This window comes from Rhinopithecus bieti, unplaced genomic scaffold (genome assembly GCF_001698545.2).
Source record: "Rhinopithecus bieti isolate Rb0 unplaced genomic scaffold, ASM169854v2 scaffold_19939, whole genome shotgun sequence".
Classification (NCBI taxonomy): Eukaryota; Metazoa; Chordata; class Mammalia; order Primates; family Cercopithecidae; genus Rhinopithecus; species Rhinopithecus bieti.
The window spans coordinates 4,005,452-4,025,198 of record NW_016810019.1 but is presented as its reverse complement, the minus strand read 5'-3'; the positions used below and the strand labels follow the sequence as shown (position 1 = coordinate 4,025,198).

General features: G+C 41.7%; 1 protein-coding gene across 4 annotated transcripts; it reads left to right on the top strand.

The window, feature by feature from the left end:
- The first annotated feature begins 1,204 nt into the window (after positions 1–1,204).
- On the top strand, positions 1,205–14,899 carry PAK1IP1 (PAK1 interacting protein 1). Of its 4 annotated transcripts, none has more exons than XM_017891157.1 (10): positions 1,205–1,575; positions 3,811–3,973; positions 8,597–8,717; positions 8,793–8,867; positions 9,300–9,352; positions 10,369–10,514; positions 10,609–10,706; positions 13,247–13,346; positions 14,081–14,204; positions 14,360–14,899. In XM_017891157.1, the coding sequence occupies exons 1-10, from the start codon at positions 1,492–1,494 to the stop codon at positions 14,572–14,574; spliced, it is 1,179 nt and encodes a 392-aa protein (XP_017746646.1). In that variant the 5' UTR covers positions 1,205–1,491; the 3' UTR covers positions 14,575–14,899. The 4 variants fall into 4 exon arrangements, with proteins under 4 accessions (XP_017746646.1, XP_017746644.1, XP_017746643.1 ...); XM_017891155.1 differs by having other exon boundaries at positions 9,285–9,352; XM_017891154.1 differs by having other exon boundaries at positions 1,209–1,575; positions 3,808–3,973; positions 9,285–9,352.
- Positions 14,900–19,747: the final 4,848 nt, after the last annotated feature.

Sequence of the window (19,747 nt, the reverse complement as noted above, 5' to 3'; positions counted from 1 at the left end):
ATACCACAGAAGAAAAGTTATTGGAAACAAAAGGGTCTAAGCGCTCAAGCATTGTATTGCACTTGAAATGGAGGCTGAAGATTTGACAAGGATGGACTATGCATCTTGTTTACCAAATGACCTACTACAGTGTTTATGAGAACTATACGAACCAAGATTTACTCTATTCGGAGCTTGTGGGAAAGCTGTAATGTCTAACACAAACCTGAATCTCTAAACCTTATTAAACAAGACTTTTTTTTTTCTTTGAAACGGGGTCTGGCTCGTCCCCCAGGCTGGAGTGCAGTGGCGCGATCTAGGCTCACTGCAGCCTCCTGGGCTCAAGCAATCATCCCACCCCAGCCTTCTGAGTTGCTGGGAACACAGGCGGGCGCCACTACGCCGGGGTAATTTGTAAACATTTTTGTAGAGACGGCATCAAAATATGTTGCTCAGGCTCACTCTATCTTCCTAACTTCCAAATGAAGGCTCTGGCCCGGCGCGGTGGCTTACGCCTGTAATCCCAGCAACTTTCGGAGGTCGAGGCAGACGGATCACCTGAGGTCGGGAGTTCAAAACCAGCCTGGCCAACGTGCAGAAACCCTGTTTCTGCCAAAAAAATTAAAATTAGCCAGGCGTGGTGGCGCATGCCTGTAATCCCAGCTACTCGGGAGGCTGAGGCAGGAGAACTGCTTGAACCCAGGAGGCGGAGGTCGCGGTGAGCCGACATCGCGCCCCTGCACTTCAGCCTGGGCAAAAAGAGCGAAACTTCATCCAAAAAAAAAAAAAAGAAAAAAAAAAAAAAAACAAGGTTCACTGCTCCCTCCCCAGGACGTGCCGCAACCCTGGACCACACAACCCCAGAGTTAGACAAGCGGAGCAAGCGGGCAGAGAAAGTGTGCAGGGCGGGGATTCTGGCCCGGGCAGACGCGAACGGGGACACATCTAGCACACCGGGTCCGTCCAGGCAGAGTGAGTGCTGCGCCGCTGGAACAGGTCACCGAGAACCCTAATCCCACCCCTCCTTGCCCTGTTAGCGACAGAAAGGCTTGTTCCGCTGTTTCTTGAACAAAAACTTCTATCCTAGTAGTACATAGCCCACGACAATAGGCGATGCCTGCACCACAGCCACTACCCACCCGGCCGGAAGTCGGCCCCGCCGCCTCCTGACGTCACGGAGATGAGGGGCTTCGCAGAGGAAGTCCCGCCCGCTCCCCTCAGGCCCAGCTCGCACCTTCCTGAGATATGCCTGCTTGCCCCCGATTTTTTTCTTCTTGCAGTGAGAACCTTCTCATGTGGCATCTTTACTTATTCTCCTCTTGGGAAATCTATGTGACCTCCTCGCGCTGAAAGTGTTTCCACGTTTACAGGCGACTTAAAGGGAGCCCTGGAACCTGACGTATAATTCGAGCGCCGATGCAAAAAAGGACTCAGACCTTTTTTTTTTTTGGCATCCGGTTCTATCACCTCCAGGCTGAGCCGGGCTGGCTGAACAGGCACGTTCGCTGCTGAATGGAGCTGGTCGCTGGTTGCTACGAGCAGGTCCTCTTTGGGTTCGCTGTACACCCGGAGTCCGAGGCGTGCGGCGACCACGAGGTGAGATACCGCGTACCTAGAGACAGTCGAGGCAGGGCCGGGAAGGTCGGGTTTGGTTCCTGCACAGCAGAGGTAAACATTGGAGCGCCTGCTGTTCACTGGATAATTTGATGAATGAAACGTAAGAGACTTAAGAGAAAAGCTAACCTTTGAAAACGTAGAATGGATATTTTATGAAAATGAGACAACATCTGCCTTTTCTAGTAGACAAAAGGTCCACGGGACACAGAGGAAACCGGCATTTCTGCATATGGACAAATGAGTCGTAGATTGTGGATTTAAGGATCGATCCCATAAGTTGACAGTATTCAGAATTTAATGAAAGAAGATCTCGCTCTTTTGCTGAATTTCTGTCCTGGAATTTTACAAATTACTAAATCTAGATTAGGATAAATCCCTTATAGATAAAGCGATACCAATTCGTTATTTGTTGGGAACTTATGGCGAGCTGGGCGGTGGAGATGCAAAGATGCTGGAGGTATGGATGGTGCCTTAGACACGTTCCCTACATAAGGGGTGGCGGACTGAGGAGACACATAGATGGAGAGAAATTGCAGCAGAATATGATATTACTAGATGTGTGAATAAATAAAAGGTCAAATAAATTGCCAGTAGTCAAATAGGTAGATGAGACTATACTCACGACTAGAAATCCGACCTCCTAACATCTAGCTCACTTTTATTCTCGAAGCAATTCTAAGCATTTTCTAGAAACTCGTTTTATTGAGTACAGTACTTCTTTGTGAAGTCAAGGCGTCCGTCTTTAATTATCCAGAAAATCTGGAAGTATATCACTTGACCTATTGCTTTTGTTTATTTTGTTTCCTATTCCAGTTATTTGCTCTTGGTCTTTGGCTGAAAAGTGACGTGTTTTTAATAGTCAAAGATGATACTATCTAATTTTTTTTTTGTAGTGAAATTACTTAACTCTGTTCCAGACACACAGTAGGCCTCACGGCAACCCTCTGAGGAGGATGCAGTTATTCTCGTTTTGCAGATGAGGAACCAAAATGTTGGTCCTAGATAGGTTAAGTGACTGCTGAAGGCACACAGATAATAATTGGCAGAGCTGACCCCAAAGTGTCAGGAGCCCCCAAGGGTCTCTGACATTTGAAATTCTGAACCATTACACTATACTGCTACTAAATCTAAGCAGCAGCCTAGATAACCTGCAATATGTGGATTTTAAAAGGTTATTATTTGATGTAAGGCCGTAGCAGCCCTGCAAGAATGCTTGATTCGAAGGAGGCCCCCTTGGTCTTAAATGATGGAAGGAGTATCTGTTGCTGTAATTATTAAGGACCCGATTTGCAGTAACACATGTTCAGAGAAGTCTGATGGGTTTTTTTTCTTTTTCGGTTTGGTTTGCAAATACTTTTTGATGCAGTTCCTTCAGTTTAAGGAGTGTGTGTGTGTATTTTGCTGTCGTGCTTCGCACTCATCCAGTCAGACTTCCCATGGCAATAAGCACAGAGTTCCTGAGATTTCATTACTGGTGATTCTCTAGGGCTTATGTTGGTACTCATGGAAACGTACCTTTACTCTGTTGGGTTTTCTTTATAAGACTTGTCGGCCGGGTGCGGTGGCTCACCCATGGAATCCCAGCACTTTGGTAGGGTGAGGAAGGTGGATCACCTGAGGTCAGGAGTTCAAGACCAGCCTGACCAACGTGGTGAAACCCCGTCTCTACCAAAATTAGCTGGGCATGATGGCTAGTGCTTGTAATCCCAGCTACTCAGGAGGCTTAGGTGGAAGAGTCGCAGTTCACTGCTATATATATCAACTGCTTGGAATAGTGCCAGACACATAGTAGGCACTCATCATTTGAAAGAATAAATTCAAATAAAAATTTGAATATCTGAAAAAATAAATTAAGTCTCACATATAAAGTAACAACATTGAAGAGTTAAAGCTTTGTGTAGGATCTAAAAGTCTTCCCTTGTCCAGTCTCCATTACTGTGTTCTAGAGTGATGATACCCAGTGTTGCCTGCCCACCTCCTTGCTTTACTTTCCTTATCAAGTCTCAAGTCCTTTGTGTAAACTACATGTCATTTTGTAGTTTAACATGTCATTTTTCCCTTTATAGGATCCATTGATAGTTTTCATGAATCGTGGAACAGTTTATCTTTTCAGAAGCAGATAAATGGTTCCATGATTCATGAAAACTACCAGTGGATAGTTGGTAAAACTGTGGTGTGACTGTGGCATTAATTGTATGTTTTCATCTTCAGCAGCAATGGACTCTTGTGGCTGACTTCACTCACCATGCTCACACTGCCTCCTTGTCAGCAGTAGCTGTCAATAGTCGTTTTGTGGTCACTGGGAGTAAAGATGAAACAATTCACATTTATGACATGAAAAAGAAGATAGAGCATGGGGCTCTAGTGCATCACAGTGGTAAGAAAATTGTATCTCTTAAGATGAGAACATGGAGGTGTTCTTTACAATTTGACTTCAGTTGAACAATTTGTTTTGTCTACTTTATAGCAGATTCTGTGCTAGAAGATAGAAGAATGTTTTAAAAAATGATTTCTTAGCCGGGTGCAGTGGCTCACACCTGTAATCCCAGCACTTTGGGAGGCTGAGTGAGTGGATCACCTGAGGTTGGTAGCTCAAGACCAGACCTGTCTCTACTAAAATACAAAAAAAATTAGCCAGGTGTGGTGGCACGCACCTGTAGTCCCAGCTACTTGGGAGGCTGAGGCAGGGCAATCGTTTGAACCCAGGAGGCAGAGCTTGCAGTAAGCTGAGATCGCGCCACTGCACTCCAGCCTGGGCGACAGAGTGAGACTCTGTCTCAAAAAAAAAAAAAATCGTTTGTTGCTCTGGGTTGGCTTTTGGTCTGTATTGGGAGACAGAAAGGAGGCATTTAACCCAGTCAGAGAGTTAGGGAGTCACAGTGAGGTTTTCACTGAAACCTTCCTTAAAATGACATCTGAATTATCTTAAAAGAGAAATGTCAGTTGTTAGGCAGGTAAAGTTTGCAAAGAGGGAGAAAGGACATTCCAGGCAGAGGTGGCAGTATGAGGAGCACAGGTAGTAGCATCATAGCAATATCTAACTTTATTGAGGGCATATTAAGTACCCTTCTGTGCCAAGAAAGTAGAAGAGAACACCTAGTTTCAAAGATGTTACTTGACTTGCCTGAGGTCTCAAACAGTGGAACTAGAACTTGCACCTAGGTCTGGAGCCCATGCTTTTGACCGCTGGTGTTCATGGGGAACTGTAAGCAGTTCCGGATTATGAGAAGGTTAAACTGGGAGTTTGAGTGGCTGGAGAAGTAGATGGGACCAGAACCTGGAGTCCTTGAGAGAGCCAGGTAGAGACTGAATTGGGAGGGAGGGAGAGGGCAAGCTAGCAAATGAATGACGTGGGCTTGAGGAAAGTACTGCCAGTTTGTGTAGGAGGGATGCTGACTGAGAACCCCAACAGAAGGACTGATGAAGGCCTGCGCCATTGGAATTGGCAGCTACAGATTGAGTAACATCAGTTCGCAAGATTTTCTGAGTTTCTTCAGTAATAAGCCACAGACGTTTCCCTAGAGAGGGAAGGTTGCTTGGTGTGTGCGGTAGAAGGATTGAGTTACAAAGGAATTAAGAATTTTGGTGAAGGAGTGGATTAGGTTGTCAGCATAGAGAAAATGTGTTGTCACAGGCCAGGCGTGGTGGCTCACACCTTTATCCCAGCACTTTGGGAGGCTGAAGTGGGCTGAGCACGAGGTCAGGAGATCGAGACCATCTGGCTAACATGGAGAAACCCCGTCTCTACTAAAAATACAAAACCTTAGCTACGCGTGGTGGCACGCACCTGTAGTCCCAGCTACTCGGGAGGCTGAGGCAGGAGAATCGCTTGAACCCGGGGAGGCGGAGGTTGCTGTGAGCCGAGATTGTGCCACTGCACTCCAGCCTAGGTGACAGAACAAGATTCTGTCTCAAAAAAAAGAAAAGTGTTGTCAAGGGCCTGGAGATCTCTGAAATACAAAAGCAGGTGGAGTGTGAGTGCAGGAAGGCGTGAAAGGGATGGGAAGATGTGAGATTGTGGTCAACAAATAGGTTCCTAGAGGTCAAGTGTTATACTGTGGAACAGCTCTATGTGGTAACGACGCTCAGCCTGTCGTATAGGGGACTGAAATGCAGGGGAGGCAAAGGTCACTGGAGTTGAAGTCAAGAAGTAGTACTACAATGCCCAGCTTGTGGTTTGGTTTTCCACCCTGGTGGTCAAGTTACCCAGGATAGTGGCACAATCAAGGGAGAGAAAGACTGAACAGGTAAATTTTTTTCTTCAGTACCAAACATTTTATGCTGATTTTATTGCATTTTCCCAGGGGACAGAGAATGAGGAGTAACTCAGCTAAGAAAGTTGGTTTTCTGCAAAGAAAGGCAGATAAAATAGGTACCCTTTTCCTATCCAATCTTACATGTATTTCAGAGGATCCACACCAGGCGTTGGTTTCCAGCAGTAAATTTGCAGCCATAAATGGCTTCCTTCTATTAGATTCCCTTAGTTTATTCAGACTGCTATAACGAAATACCTTAGAGTGAATAATTTATCAATAATAGAGATTTATTTCTCACAGTCGTAGAGGCTGGGAAGTCTAAGACTAAGGCATCAGCAGATTTTCATGTCTCGTAAGGACTGGCGCTCTGTTGTTGTGTCCTCATATGGTGGAAGGGCAAAGCAACTCCCTACACAATTTTGTAAGTTCAAGCTTGAGAGTTGGAGCCAGTTTTAAAAAAGCAAACAAACAAAAAAAACTTTTGGGGAGCGGGGGGCGGGGTCTCGCTTTGTCACCCAGGCTGTAGTGCAGTGGCGTGATCTTGGCTCACTGCAACTTCTGCCTCCTGGGATTAAGCGATTCTCCTGTCTGAGCCTCCCAGGTAGCTTGGATTATAGGCACCTGTCACCACACCCAACTAATTTTTGTGTTTTCAGTAGAGACGGGGGTCTTACCATGTTGGCCAAGCTGGTTTTGAACTCGACCTGAAGTGATCCACCCGCCTCCGCCTCCCAAAGTGCTGAGATTACAGACGTGAACCACCGCGCCCAGCCAAAAAAAACTTTCAGAAGGTCGCAGTCCTCTAATCCCGTTCCTCGGGGCTTGCCCTCGTGACTTAGTAACCATCACCTCTTAAACTATCACATTGGCAACTAAGTTTCAGCAGATGAATTTCGGGGGACACTTTCAGACCGTGGCAGACTGTCCATTGCTGCTTTGACAGCTGTCTTGCTCTTCATCAGAAGCTGTGCTTTGAATGATTCAAATATACATTCTTTTTTTCTCTATCTCCTAGTCCTGGTTCATACAAAGAAGTCTTCTCTCTAAATTTGACCTGCCCAAACCCATTAGTACAAGAGTACAACAATAAGAAAAGGAATTACGTAAAAGGAGTTGAGATTGGGGGGTGAATGAAGTAGGGCTCTTAGTTTCTTCTGTTTCTCGTATAAATCTTTTTTTTTTTCCTTTTTTAATTCTTTTCTGTTTTTCCTTCAACTTTTATTTTAAGTTTAGGGGTACACATGCAGGATGTGCAGGTTTGTTAGACAGGTAAACGTCCCACGTTGGTTTGCTGTACAGATCATCCCATCACCCAGCGTCCATTAGCTATTCTTTCTAATGTTCTCTTTCCCCCAACCCTTCTGCTGCCACAGGCCCCAGTGTGTCTTGTTCGTCCCCTGTGTGAGAACATGCGGCATTTGGTTTGGTTTTCTTTCTTTTCTTTTTCTTTCTTCCTTTTCTTTTTTTTTTTTTTTTTTTTTTTGAGATGGAGTCTTGCTCTGTCACCCAGGCTCGAGTGCAGTGGTGTGATCTCGGCTCACTGCAACCTCCATCTCCCGGGTTCAAGCGATTCTTGTGCCTCAGCCTCCTGAGTAGCTGGGACTACAGGCACACACCACCACATCTAGCTAATTTTTCTATTTTCAGTAGAGACATGTTTTCGCCGTGTTGGCCAGACTGGTCTTCAACTCCTGACCTCAGGTGATCTGCCTGCCTTGGCCTCCCGAAGTTCTGGGATTACAGGCATGAGCCACATTGCCCAGCCAATGTTTGGTTTTCTCTTCCTGCATTAGTTTGCTGAGGATCATGGCTTCCAACTGCATCCACATCCCTGCAAAGGATATGAGCTCATTCCTTTTCATGGGTGCATATATCCTATTTTAGAGAGTTGCTAATAGTAAGTTTTTTTCTAGGGAAGCAGGTATGGGAAAGCAAACTTTCCAAAGTGAGAAATAGGATAATAACGAGAGGAAAATATGAAGAAATGAATGCGAAATGTGTGGAAATGGATCAAAACAGGTCTGAGTGATAATGATTGGATTGTGGCTGATTGGGTAGCTCATTCACTGTTTAGAAAGTGGAAGTCATGTGGCAGTACAGCTGGTTTGTTCCCCAGATTAGCTTGTTAGCTGGTTAGTTTTGTTTACTTCTGCTCAAACTTTCCTAGCCAGCCACCTTCTAAATTTATAATTTGAAGAGGTAAAGCAAGGACGTGAACTGATTTGTTCAAATGTGTATCTAAACTGGAGATACTCTGCTGAAAATATTTGCATAGATTTGAACAACTGTACTTATATGAAAAAATTTAAGGTATATTTTAGTAATACTAAGACACTGAGGCCAGGCACAGTGGCTCACCCCTGTAATCCCAGCACTTTGGGAGGCTGAGGTGGGCAGATCGCTTGGTCCCAGGAGTTCAAGACCAACCTGGGCAACATGGCATGGTGAAACCCTGGGTCTACAAAAAACACAAAAATTAGCTAGGTGTATTGATGTGCACCTGTAGTCCCAGTTACTCAGGAGGTTGAGGTGGGAAGATTGCTTGAACCTAGGAGGCAGAGGTTGCAGTGGGATAAGATTGTGCTATAGCACTTCAGCCTGGGTAACAAGAGTGAAACCCTGCCTCAAAAAAAAAAAAAAAAAAGATACTGAGTGTTTTACTTAGCATAGCATAGCCTTCAAATCAGAAATGGAGTTTGCATTTAAAATGAATATTATTTTTGCCTATATTGGTTTTTCCATAGGTACAATAACTTGCCTGAAATTCTATGGCAACAGGCATTTAATCAGTGGAGCGGAAGATGGACTCATCTGTATCTGGGATGCAAAGAAATGGGAATGCCTGAAGTCAATTAAAGCTCACAAGTGAGTTGGGCTCTTTCCCTTTGGCATTCTCGATGTGCCAGTCAAGTTGGGGACTAACTGTTGGTTTCATTATAGAGGACAGGTGACCTTCCTTTCTATTCACCCATCTGGCAAGTTGGCTCTCTCGGTTGGTACAGATAAGACATTAAGGTAAGTCATTAATGCTCAAGAGCATTTTTCTAAGGTGTATCTTTTACTACAGCCCTCCACCATTTAAAAATACTGTGATACAAGGGAAATGTCAAAAGCTGGTGAACTTTTCACAGTGGTAGGATAAAATGAAAACTATTTTCAAACATGCAGCTATGCTGCAGTCATCATAGCTGTGAATTGAAGATTTTAGAAAGGGAAACCTTTTGAAAATACAATGGATACGGCATGTTAAAGGGATATGAGAATAGAGCAAGTCTTATTGCTGCCTCATAATATTTCAAAATGTTGCTGTAAGAAAGATAGCAGGTCTTTTAAATAGTCAATGTTTACTAAAATTGTCACGTGAGTAAGCCTTCATTATGCTTGTTCTTTTACACTTAGTAAAAGGTAGTTGGTGATCACACCATAAGTAAGCTTCCTGTTTTGCAGAACGTGGAATCTTGTAGAAGGAAGATCAGCATTCATAAAAAATATAAAGCAAAGTGAGTATTTTTGTTTGAAATACAGGTTGAGCATTCCTAATCTGGAAATCTGAAATGCTCCAAAATCTGAAACTTTTTGAGCACTGATGCGATGCCTCAAGTAGAAAATTCAACACCTAACCTCATGATGGGTCACATCAGAACTTTGTTTCATGCACAAAATTATTTAAAATATTTTGTAAAAGTACCTTCAGGCTAGATGTATATGAAACGTAGATGAATTTCATGTGTAGACTTGCAACATGAGTTTCGTGGGTTTTATCCTCGAGATATTTCATTGTATGTATGCAGATATTACAAAATCCAAAACAGTTCTGGTCCCAGGTGTTTTGGATAAGGGATACTCAACCTGTATGTTTTACAGTGACTTATGGAATATGAATATAGAAACACATTTTTACGTGTGTGTATGTTACATATTTATTTCTCTGCATGGTGGTGGTTATCTCCGAGCAAATGCTTTGGGTTTCTTTCTTTTCCCATTTTAGATCCAGATTCTTGTTGTGGCTCTGCCACCTGCCTTTGATTTGATTTGATTTGATTTTTTGAGATAGAGTCTCACTCTGTCACCCAGGCTGGAGTGCAGTGGTGCTATCTCAGCTCACTACAGCCTCTGCCTTCTGAGTTCAAGTGATTCTCCTGTCTCACCCTCCCGAGTAACTGGGATTACAGACGCGTGCCACAATGCTTGGCTAATCTTTTGTATTTTTTGGTAGAGATGGGGTTTTGCCATGTTGGCCAGGCTGGTCTCAAACTCCTGGCCTTAAGTGATCCACCCACCTTGGCTTCCCAAAGTGCTGGCATTACAGGTTTGAGCCACTGCACCTGGCCAAGCTTTGACTTTTTGAACCTAGATTGTTTTCTAAAAAACTTAACTTGTAAAATGTGTTATGAAGATGAACTAGGATAATAAATTTGAAAATACACAGTATAAATATTTTCTATTTTTATTATTGCTATGATCATTTTATGTTTTATTTACAAAATAAGTAAACTTCATTTTTTTCCACCTATAGATGCTCACATAGTAGAGTGGTCCCCAAGTGGAGAGCAATATGTAGTTATCATACAGAATAAAATAGACATCTATCAGCTTGACACTGCATCCATGAGTGGCACCATCACAAATCAAAAGAGAATTTCCTCTGTTAAATTTCTTTCAGTAAGTAATCAGAAATCAGTGACGAAAGTTGGTGGTGATGGTTGGAACTGTTGATGACATTCTGGATGTTATTACTCTTTTTCCTCTCTCTCAGGAGTCTGTCCTTGCAGTGGCTGGAGATGAAGAAGTTATAAGGTTTTTTGACTGTGATTCGCTAGTGTGCCTCTGTGAATTTAAAGCTCATGAAAATAGGTATTTTTACTAATCTCTGGTGTATATGTCTAGTCTTAGTAAATGGTATATATGCAGTAGTTTCATAAACCAGGTTATATGTTTTTATTGACAACTGCAGAAATAATCAGACATCTCTACATATACAGTATATGGTATCTGGAGTCTAATAAGATGGGAAAATGTTATCTTCCTGGCCTTTAATAATGCAAAAGTGGGCCGGGCGCAGTAGCTCACACCTGTAATCCCAACACTTTGGGAGGCGGAGGCAGGCGGATCAGGAGGTGAAGAGATCGAGACCATCCTGGCCAACATGGTGAAACCCATCTCTATTAAAAATAAAATAATTGATGTGGTGTTACGTCCTTGTAGTCCCAGTTACTCGAGAGGGAGAGGCAGGAGAATCGCTTGAACCCTGGAGGCGGAGGTTGCAGTGAGCCAAGATCGCACCCCTGCACTCCAGCCTGGTGACAGAGTGAGACTCCGTCTCAAAAATAATAATAATAATGCAAAAGTGATGAAATTGTTTTCAGGACTCTCATTTGCACAAGATATTTTTTAAATGTCTGTTAGACTTGGAGCCTGAAATCAAGCATATTTGAACAAATAAAAGACTAAACAGTCTTGAGCTTTGTTCCCATCTACTTTTGTCCTTTTATGTAATTCCCTTTGCCTACTTCTTCCCCTTTTCCATGTGATTTTTTTTTTCCTGCAGGAGAAGTGAATTGACGTTATTGAGTTCCTATTTTGTGCCAGTTTTTATTAACTTTTAATGCTTTCTCTATTTCTAGTGGGTGGATAGTCCCAAAGTAAGTAGTTAAGTGGCTTGGCCAATATTACCCCACTCTTAGGTAATGGAGCTGAGAGCTGAACCTGGTTTTATCTGACTCTTATATCCCTGCTTTTTCCAGTAATTTTGAAAAAGGTGATGTAATATACAGAGTTAGAATTTAATGTGCTCCCTTTGCATGTTCTATGTCTCAAATGAGTCTTAGTTCTTATTTCTTAAACAGTAGTTAAGTTTTAAGAAGTCTGTAAGAGTACTGCAGTCAGTAGTATAAAGGCCTTACTCTTCTCCTATATTGGGAAGTAAACATATTCTTCAAGGTCGCCCATTCCAGATGTACTAGTAACACTTAAGATATTTGACCATTCATTTATTTAACAAGTATTCATTGAGCATCATTATGAAATACTACACGAGGTATTTAATGATGAACAGAAAAGACGGGAGCTTGTGCTCTCATGGCTTTTATATTGTAAGGAGGCAACAGATTATAAACAAGCAGATCATGACAGGATGGAAATAGAAAAGTAGAGTGATTAAAGATTAACAAGGGTAATTGGTTTAGATAGGATGATGAGGGAAGAAGATGTGAGACCTTAGGAATGAAAAAGGAGCTAGTTTTTAAAAGAAGAGAGAGGCACAGGTGCAAAGACCCTGAGGGAGAACAGAGCTTGGTGTATTTTAGGAGCAGATAGAAGAACTGTGACTAGGTGAGAATGAGCAAGGAGAGGATGGTGGAAGCCAAACGGTGCCCACAATCATCATAATTTTTCTTACTATGGAAAAATTTAAAAGCATTTAGACTAGTTTAAGGTGCTAACCCCTTAAGACCCACCACCAGCTTTAGCAACTGTCATTGTGTGGCCAGTCTTGCTTCATCTATATGCCTAGCCACTTCCTCCTCTCCCATGTTATTTTAAAGTAGGTCCCAGTTTTGTAGGGTTTTAAGCCTGGAAGTTACAAGATTTGATTTACATTTTTAAAAATTGTTGGCTGGGTGCAGTGGCTCACGCCTATAATCCCAGCACTTTGGGAGGCCGAGGCAGGCAGATTACAAGGTCAGGAGTTTGAGATCAGCCTGACCAACATGGTGAAACCCCGTCTCTACTAAAAATACAAAAATTAGCTGGGCATGGTGGTGCACACCTGTAATCCCAGCTACTCAGGAGGCTGAGGCAGGAGAATCGCTTGAATCCAGGAGGCGGAGGTTGTCGTGAGTTGAGATCCCGCCACTGCACTCCAGCCTGGGTGACAGAGCAAGACTCCGTCTTAAAAAAAAAAAAAAAAAAATTGTTAAGGGGCAAAATAGAAGCAGAAAGGCCAATTAGGCTACTTCCGTAATCCAGAGGAAAAATAATAGCAGCTTAGACTAACAGTGGTAGGACTGGAGATGAGGGAAATGGGTGTGTGGGAGAGGCCTTGATTCGTCATTTCTGTTGTCTTTTCTCTCCTTACTGAACTTGGAGTTTCTTGCGGTGATGGGCTTTGTTTTTCTCATCTTTAGTTCCTTTGTAATAACCTGATTAGTTATCTGTTATCTTTTCAACTTTTCCTTCAGATATATAGTTGGCAGTTGCTTTTATCTTGTATTTTGGGCCTGAATATATATCATTAATGGGAATGCGAAGCATAGTTACGTTTTAAGGCACCTTTCATTGAGCAGTTTGGAAATACCTGAAACATTGCGAAAGCACTAGTCTGTGTGTGTAGTTTTTAACAATATTAGACTTTTTGGAGGACAAGATCTTTTATGGTGTGACTATTTCTCTCCTAGGATAAAGGACATGTTCAGTTTTGAAATTCCAGAGCAACATGTTATTGTTACAGCATCGAGTGATGGTTTCATCAAAATGTGGAAGCTTGAGCAGGATAAGGTCAGTGCCTTAACTCAATCTAAATGTACTTTAATACAAGTCTTGCTCGTAAGTGAGGTGGAATATTTTTTAAGGGTCATGAGACATAGGTCTTTAAATAAACAAACTTCTAAATCTCTTCCAGGCATGATTGATACTAATGGTTTTAAAATTAAGGTTCCCATGGAGCTGCCTTGATGGTTGTCATTTCTGAGTGTGAGCTGGCGGTTTCCCAGAACTCGCACTGCTCTTTCTAGTCAGAGAAGCTCTACTTTCCTCTCTCTTGAATATTGGAGTTCTCTGGAAGCTCTTAGGTAAAAATACTGCCATTGCTAAAATAATTTGGAAGCTCCTGATCAATTATGAAATTAACAAACCATTTGAACCAGACAGTTTGGAAAATGAAATTCCCTCCTGTAGTCTCCTTACAGTCTCTCTTGGTTTATTCTTTATTCTCTCATAAACACATTCTGTGAATATGGTTTGTTGAATGTCTCTTTTTCCAAGGTTCTTTGTTCAGCCCTGGAAATAAGACCTGATTCCTTTCTTTAGAATTTTCAAATTCTGAATACTTCTTAGAAATTGGCTCTGTGAATAACATAGTCAAACTAACCATGAGTGAACATTATATGTTGCTTCTGAATATCATATTTTGTATTCAAGAAAATACAGGAAGTTTTAAATTAAGGTAACTTGATTATGGAAAAATAAATTCTTGAAAATGCACATTATGAATGTTTGTTTCTTCTGTTTAGAAAGTTCCCCCATCTTTACTCTGTGAAGTAAACACTAAAGCCAGGCTGACGTGTCTTGGAGTGTGGCTAGACAAAGTGCCAGACATGAAAGAAAGCTTTCCTCCAGCAGCAGAGCCTTCTCCTGGTAATCGATTTTGATTGTGTTGACATTTTGAATAATCTGTTCTCTCTTAAATTGTAGAAGTGGAGGAGATCCAGATAATTTCACTTTATTGACAGCCTGTGTTTATTTCATTCAAAGGGGAAAACAGTCTAAAAGCACTCTCTTTTGTGTTGTAGTAAGTAAAGAACAGTCCAAAATTGGCAAAAAGGAGCCTGGTGACACAGTGCACAAAGATGAAAAGCAGTCAAAACCTAACACAAAGAAACGCAGTTTAGCAAGTGACAGTAAGAAAGCAACAAAAGAAAGTGGCCTGGTATCAACCAAGAAGAGGAAAATGGTAGAAATGTTGGAAAAGAAGAGGAAAAAGAAGAAAATAAAAATAATGCAGTGAATCCCAGATGTCTCCTGAAAGAACTCTTTTAGATGAAATTATTCTACTCAAATGTACATTAATTTTCTTTTTTTTCCCCTGAGTAAAAGCAAGAAATTTCTTCCTTTGGAGAAAGTATACCATATTAAAAAAACGACTTTTAGATGGGTTTTTTTTTTTTTATATTTTATATATTATTTTTAAAAACTGGTAAAAATTACTTTTAGGAACAGTAGATATATATATGAATTATGTATCATGTGTATCATGTTGATATATGTTAATGTGTCATGCAATTTTTGTACAAAGCAAATAAAGATCTTTCTCAAAATATACTGTAAAATAATATAAAATATTGAACACATTCTTTATCAGATTTGGATGAAGGAGTCATTGTTCAAAATTTTCTCCTAAATGGGGAAGAATTTAAGAACTGCCTTTGGCTTCTTCAAATGGTAAGTAGTAATTTTAGATTTTCATACCAACAGGACAAACTTAAAAGATTATACATATATAAGATATATATGTATGAAACAAACATATGCTTAAATGTAGGACCGCGTACCTAAGATTATAGAGAGATTGCCAGACTTCTTGAAACTACTTTGCTTCCAAGCAGTTGATGTACAAAATAAGGATGGGAAAATGATCTTTTTTTCTTTTTTTTTTTGAGGTGGAGTCCCACTCTGTTGCCCAGGCTGGAGTACTGTGGCACAATCTCAGCTCACTGCAACCTCTGTCTCCCAGGTTCAAGCGATTTTCCTACCTCAGCCTCCCAAGTAGCTGGTAGCTTGAGCCAAGGAGTTTGAGACCAGCATGGGCAACATAGGGAGAACCTGTCTCTCCCAAAAAATCAACTGGTGTGGTAACATGCTCCCAGCTACTCATGAGGCGGAGGTGGGAAGGATGGCTTGAGCCCAGGATGTGGAAGTTCCGGTGAGCTGAGATTGCACCACTCTACTCCAGCATGGGCGATGGAGCCAGACCCTGTCTTAAAAAAGAAAAAGACATTATTGGGGATCCATAGGTTTGAATTAGCCAGGCAGATACTAGATACCTGAGGCCATCAGGAAAATCACTTGTGATTAGGCAGAATAAGAACAGGCACTGGAATTACCACTCCATAGGAATAAATTGTCCAGGAAATGAACCAAATTGTGTGTCTTAACATCAGTCTACTCCTTTGTTAGCTTATTTCATAAGCTATTACCATAAATGTAAGTCATTGACTTTGTTTTGTCAATTCAACTTAAAAATTTTGAGGTCATTGTAAGAAATATATACTTGTAAGAAATAACAGAGAGATTCCACCCGGTTTTCCCGATGATAACATCTTGCAAAACAAGGGCAATATCACAACCAAGCCAAGATAAAATAGAAATGATAAGATCAAGATACAGAACATTTCTATCACAATGATCCCATTTGTCCTTACAAGCCATACTCAGTTTCCTCTTGTGTGGGTATAGCTACTCCCACCTTCGTAACCTCTGGTACCAGTGGTCTGTTCTCCATCTCTGTAATTTTGCCAAAATTATGATTGGATTATACTTCCTTTTGGGATTGGCTTTTCACTCAGCATAATCTGGGCATTGATCCAGGTTGTTGCATTAACAGTTCTGTTTTTAGTACTGAGTGGGATGTCTGTATAGAGGTACCATAGTGAACACCTGTAGAAGGACGTCAGGAATGTTTCCTCTTGTTAGGTATCTAAATAAAGTTGCTGTAAATATTTGTGTGCAGGTTTTTATGTGAACAGGAGTCTTCATTTCTCTTGGATAAATGCCCAGGAATTCCAAAGTTTTCCAGAATAGCTGTATGATTTTACATTTCTGCCAGTAATGTTTGACTGATAGTTTCTCTGCATCTTTCCAGCATTTGATGTTAGTCTTAGCCATTCTGGTAAGAGTGTAGTGATACCTTACTGTGGTTATAACTTACATTGCTCTGATAGCTAATGATGTTAATAATCTTTCTTTTTTGCTGTTGAATTCTGAGAGTTCTTTTTTTTTTTTTGAAATGGTGTCTCGCTGTGTTACCCACCCAGGTTGGAGTGCAGTGGCGTGATCTTGGCTTACTGCAACCTCCGCCTCCCAGCTTCAAGCGATTCTCCTGCCCCAGCCTCTTGAGTAGCTGAGATTACAGGTGCATGCCACCATACCCAGCTAATTTTTGTATTTTTAGTAGAGGTGGGGTTTTATCATGTTAGCCAGGCTGGTCTTGAACTCCTGATCTCTAGTGATCCACCCTCCTCGGCCTCCCAAAGTGCTGGGATTACAGGTGTGAGCCACAGCACCTGGCCAAGAGTTCTTTATATGTTGTAGAAACTCAACCTTTGTCCGATAGGTGGTTTGCAAGTATTTTTGCCTAGTCTGTAGCTTGTGTTTTTATCCTAACGGCCTTTTGCAGAGCTCAATTTTTTTATTTTGTTGAAATCCAGTTCATCAATTTTTCCTTCCATGGATCATGCTTTTGGTGTGAAGTCCAAGAGACCTTTGTCTAGCCTTAGATCCTGAAGAGGTTCTATATATTTTTTAAAGGTTTTGTGGAGTTTTACATTTTACATTTAGTATGTGATCCATTTTGAGTGTATAAAGGGTGAGGTTTAATTCCAAGTTTATTTTTTTTGGCTATGGATATCAACTTGCTATAGCACCTTGTTGAAAAGACTGTTCTTCCTCTATTGAAATACTTTTGTATCTTTGCCAGAATTCAATTGAGCGTATTAGTGTGGGTCTATTACTGGGCTCTCTATTGTGTTCTATTGATCTCTGTTCATCTTTTTGCCAGTACCACGCAGTGTTGATTACTGCAGCTATATAGTAAGCTTTGAATTTGAGTAGAAGGATTCTTCCCCTTTTCTCTTTTTCAAAATTATTTTCACTATTCTAGTTCCTTTGCCTTTCCATATAAAATTTAGGATAATTCTATCCTTCTCTACAAAGAAAAGAGTACAGTCATGTGTCACTTAATGACAGGAATACATTCTGAGAAATGCCTCATTAGGTGATTTAATTTTGTGTAAATATCATAGGGTGTACTTACACAAACCTGGATGGTAGAGCCTGCTGCATACCTAGGCCATACGGTATAGTCATAATCTTGTGGGACCACCATTGTATGTGTGATCCGTTGTTGACCAAAATGTCATTATGCAGCACATGGCTGTACAGATCTTTGATTTTTTTTTTTTTTTTTTTTTTTTTGAGACAGTTTTGCTCTTGTCACCCAGGCTGGAGTGCAATTTTGCAACCTCAGCTCACTGCAACTATTGCCTCCTGGATTCGCGCAATTCTCCTGCCTCGGCCTCCCGAGTACCTGGGATTATAGGCACACCCCACCACACCCGGCTAATTTTTGTATTTATAGAAGAGACGGAGTTTTGCCATGTTGGCCAGGCTGGTTTCGAACTCCTGACCTCAAGTGATCCACCCGCCTTGGCTTCCCAAAGTGCTGGGATTACAGGCGTTAGCTACTGCACCCTGCCAGATCTTTGATTGTTTTTATCAGTGTTGTGTAGTTTTCACATACAAATCTTGCACATGTTCGATTTATTTCTAAGTCGTTGGGGCAGGGGAATTACAAGTGATTTTTTTTTTTTTTTTTGAGATGGAGTCTTGCACTGTCTCCTGGGCTGGAGTACAGTGGCGCCATCTCCGCTCACTGCAACCTCTGCCTCCTTGGGTTCAAGCGATTCTCCTGCCTCAGCCTCCCAAGTAGCTGGGATTACAGGTGCCCACCACCATGCCTGGCTAATTTTTTTGTACTTTTAGTAGAGACAGGGTTTCACTATGTTGGCCAGGCTGGTCTCAAACTCCTGGCCTCCTGATCCGCCCACATTCCCAAAGTGCTGTGATTACAGGTATGAGCCACTGTGCCTGGCCTACAAGTGATATTTTTAATTTTGGTGCCCACATTCATTGCTAATATATAGAAATACAATTGATTTTTGTGTGATCTTACATCCTGCTATCTTGCTGAATTCACTTATTCTAGGAATTGTTTTGTTGGGGTTTTCTATGTAGACAATTACGTTATCTGCAAATATAGTGTTATTTCTATCTGTATTTTCTCCCATTTTCTTGCCTTATTAACTGACTAGAAGATGCAGCACTGTGTTGAATAAGAATAGTGAGACATCTTTGCCTTGTTATGATCTTTGGGGGAAAACATTCAGTCTTTCACTGTTAAGTATAATGCCAGCTGTAGGGTTTTCGTAGATTGTCAAGTTGAAGAAAGCTCAACTTGATATCCCCTGTTTCATTCCTGATATTGGTAATTTGTGTCCTCTCTCTTTTCTTTGTCAGTCTTGCTAGAGCTTTGTCAGTTTTATTATCTTATCAAAGAACCAGTTCTGCCGGGCGCGGTGGCTCACGCCTGTAATCCCAGCACTTTGGGAGGCCGAGGTGGGCAGATCACCTAAGGTCAGGCATTCGAGACCAACCTGGCAAACATGGTGAAACCCTGTCTCTATTAAAAATATAAAAACTAGCCAGGCGTGGTTGCAGGCGCCTGTAATCCCAGCTACTTGGGAGGCTGAGCCAGGAGAATCGCTTGAACCTGAGAGGCGGAGGTTGCAATGAGCCAAGATTGTGCCACTGCACTCCAGCCTGGGCAACAGAGTGAAACTCCATCTCAAAAACAAAACAATCAGTTCTTTGTTTCATTGACTCCTTCTGTTTTCAATTTCATTTTCTGCTCTCATCCTTATTTCCTTCCTTCTGCTTGCTTTGGGGTTTCTTTTGCTCTTATTTTTCTAGTTTCTTTTTGATTTGGTTTATGATTTTTTAGAGACATGGTCTCGCTATGTTGCTCAGGCTGGCCTTGAACTCCTGGGCTCAAGTCATCCTCCCACCTTGGCCTCCTGAGTTGCTAGGACTACAGGTGTGAGCCACCACACCTGGCTTTTTTTCTAGGTTCTTGAGGCAGGAGCTTATATTATGTGAGTTTTTTCTTCCTTTCAAATGTGTGCTCTTAGGGATTTTAGCACTGCTTTTGCTACATGCCGCTGTTTTTGTATGTAGGTATGTATCTGTCTATTTAAAAGAGACAGGTTGTGCTATGGTTGCCCAGACTGGTCTCAAACTTCTGGCCTCAAACAGTCTTCTGGCCCCAGCCTCCAAAGTATCAAACACAGTTTGGTTTTTTGTAATACTTTGAGACGTAATTCACACAACATACTATTCACCCATCA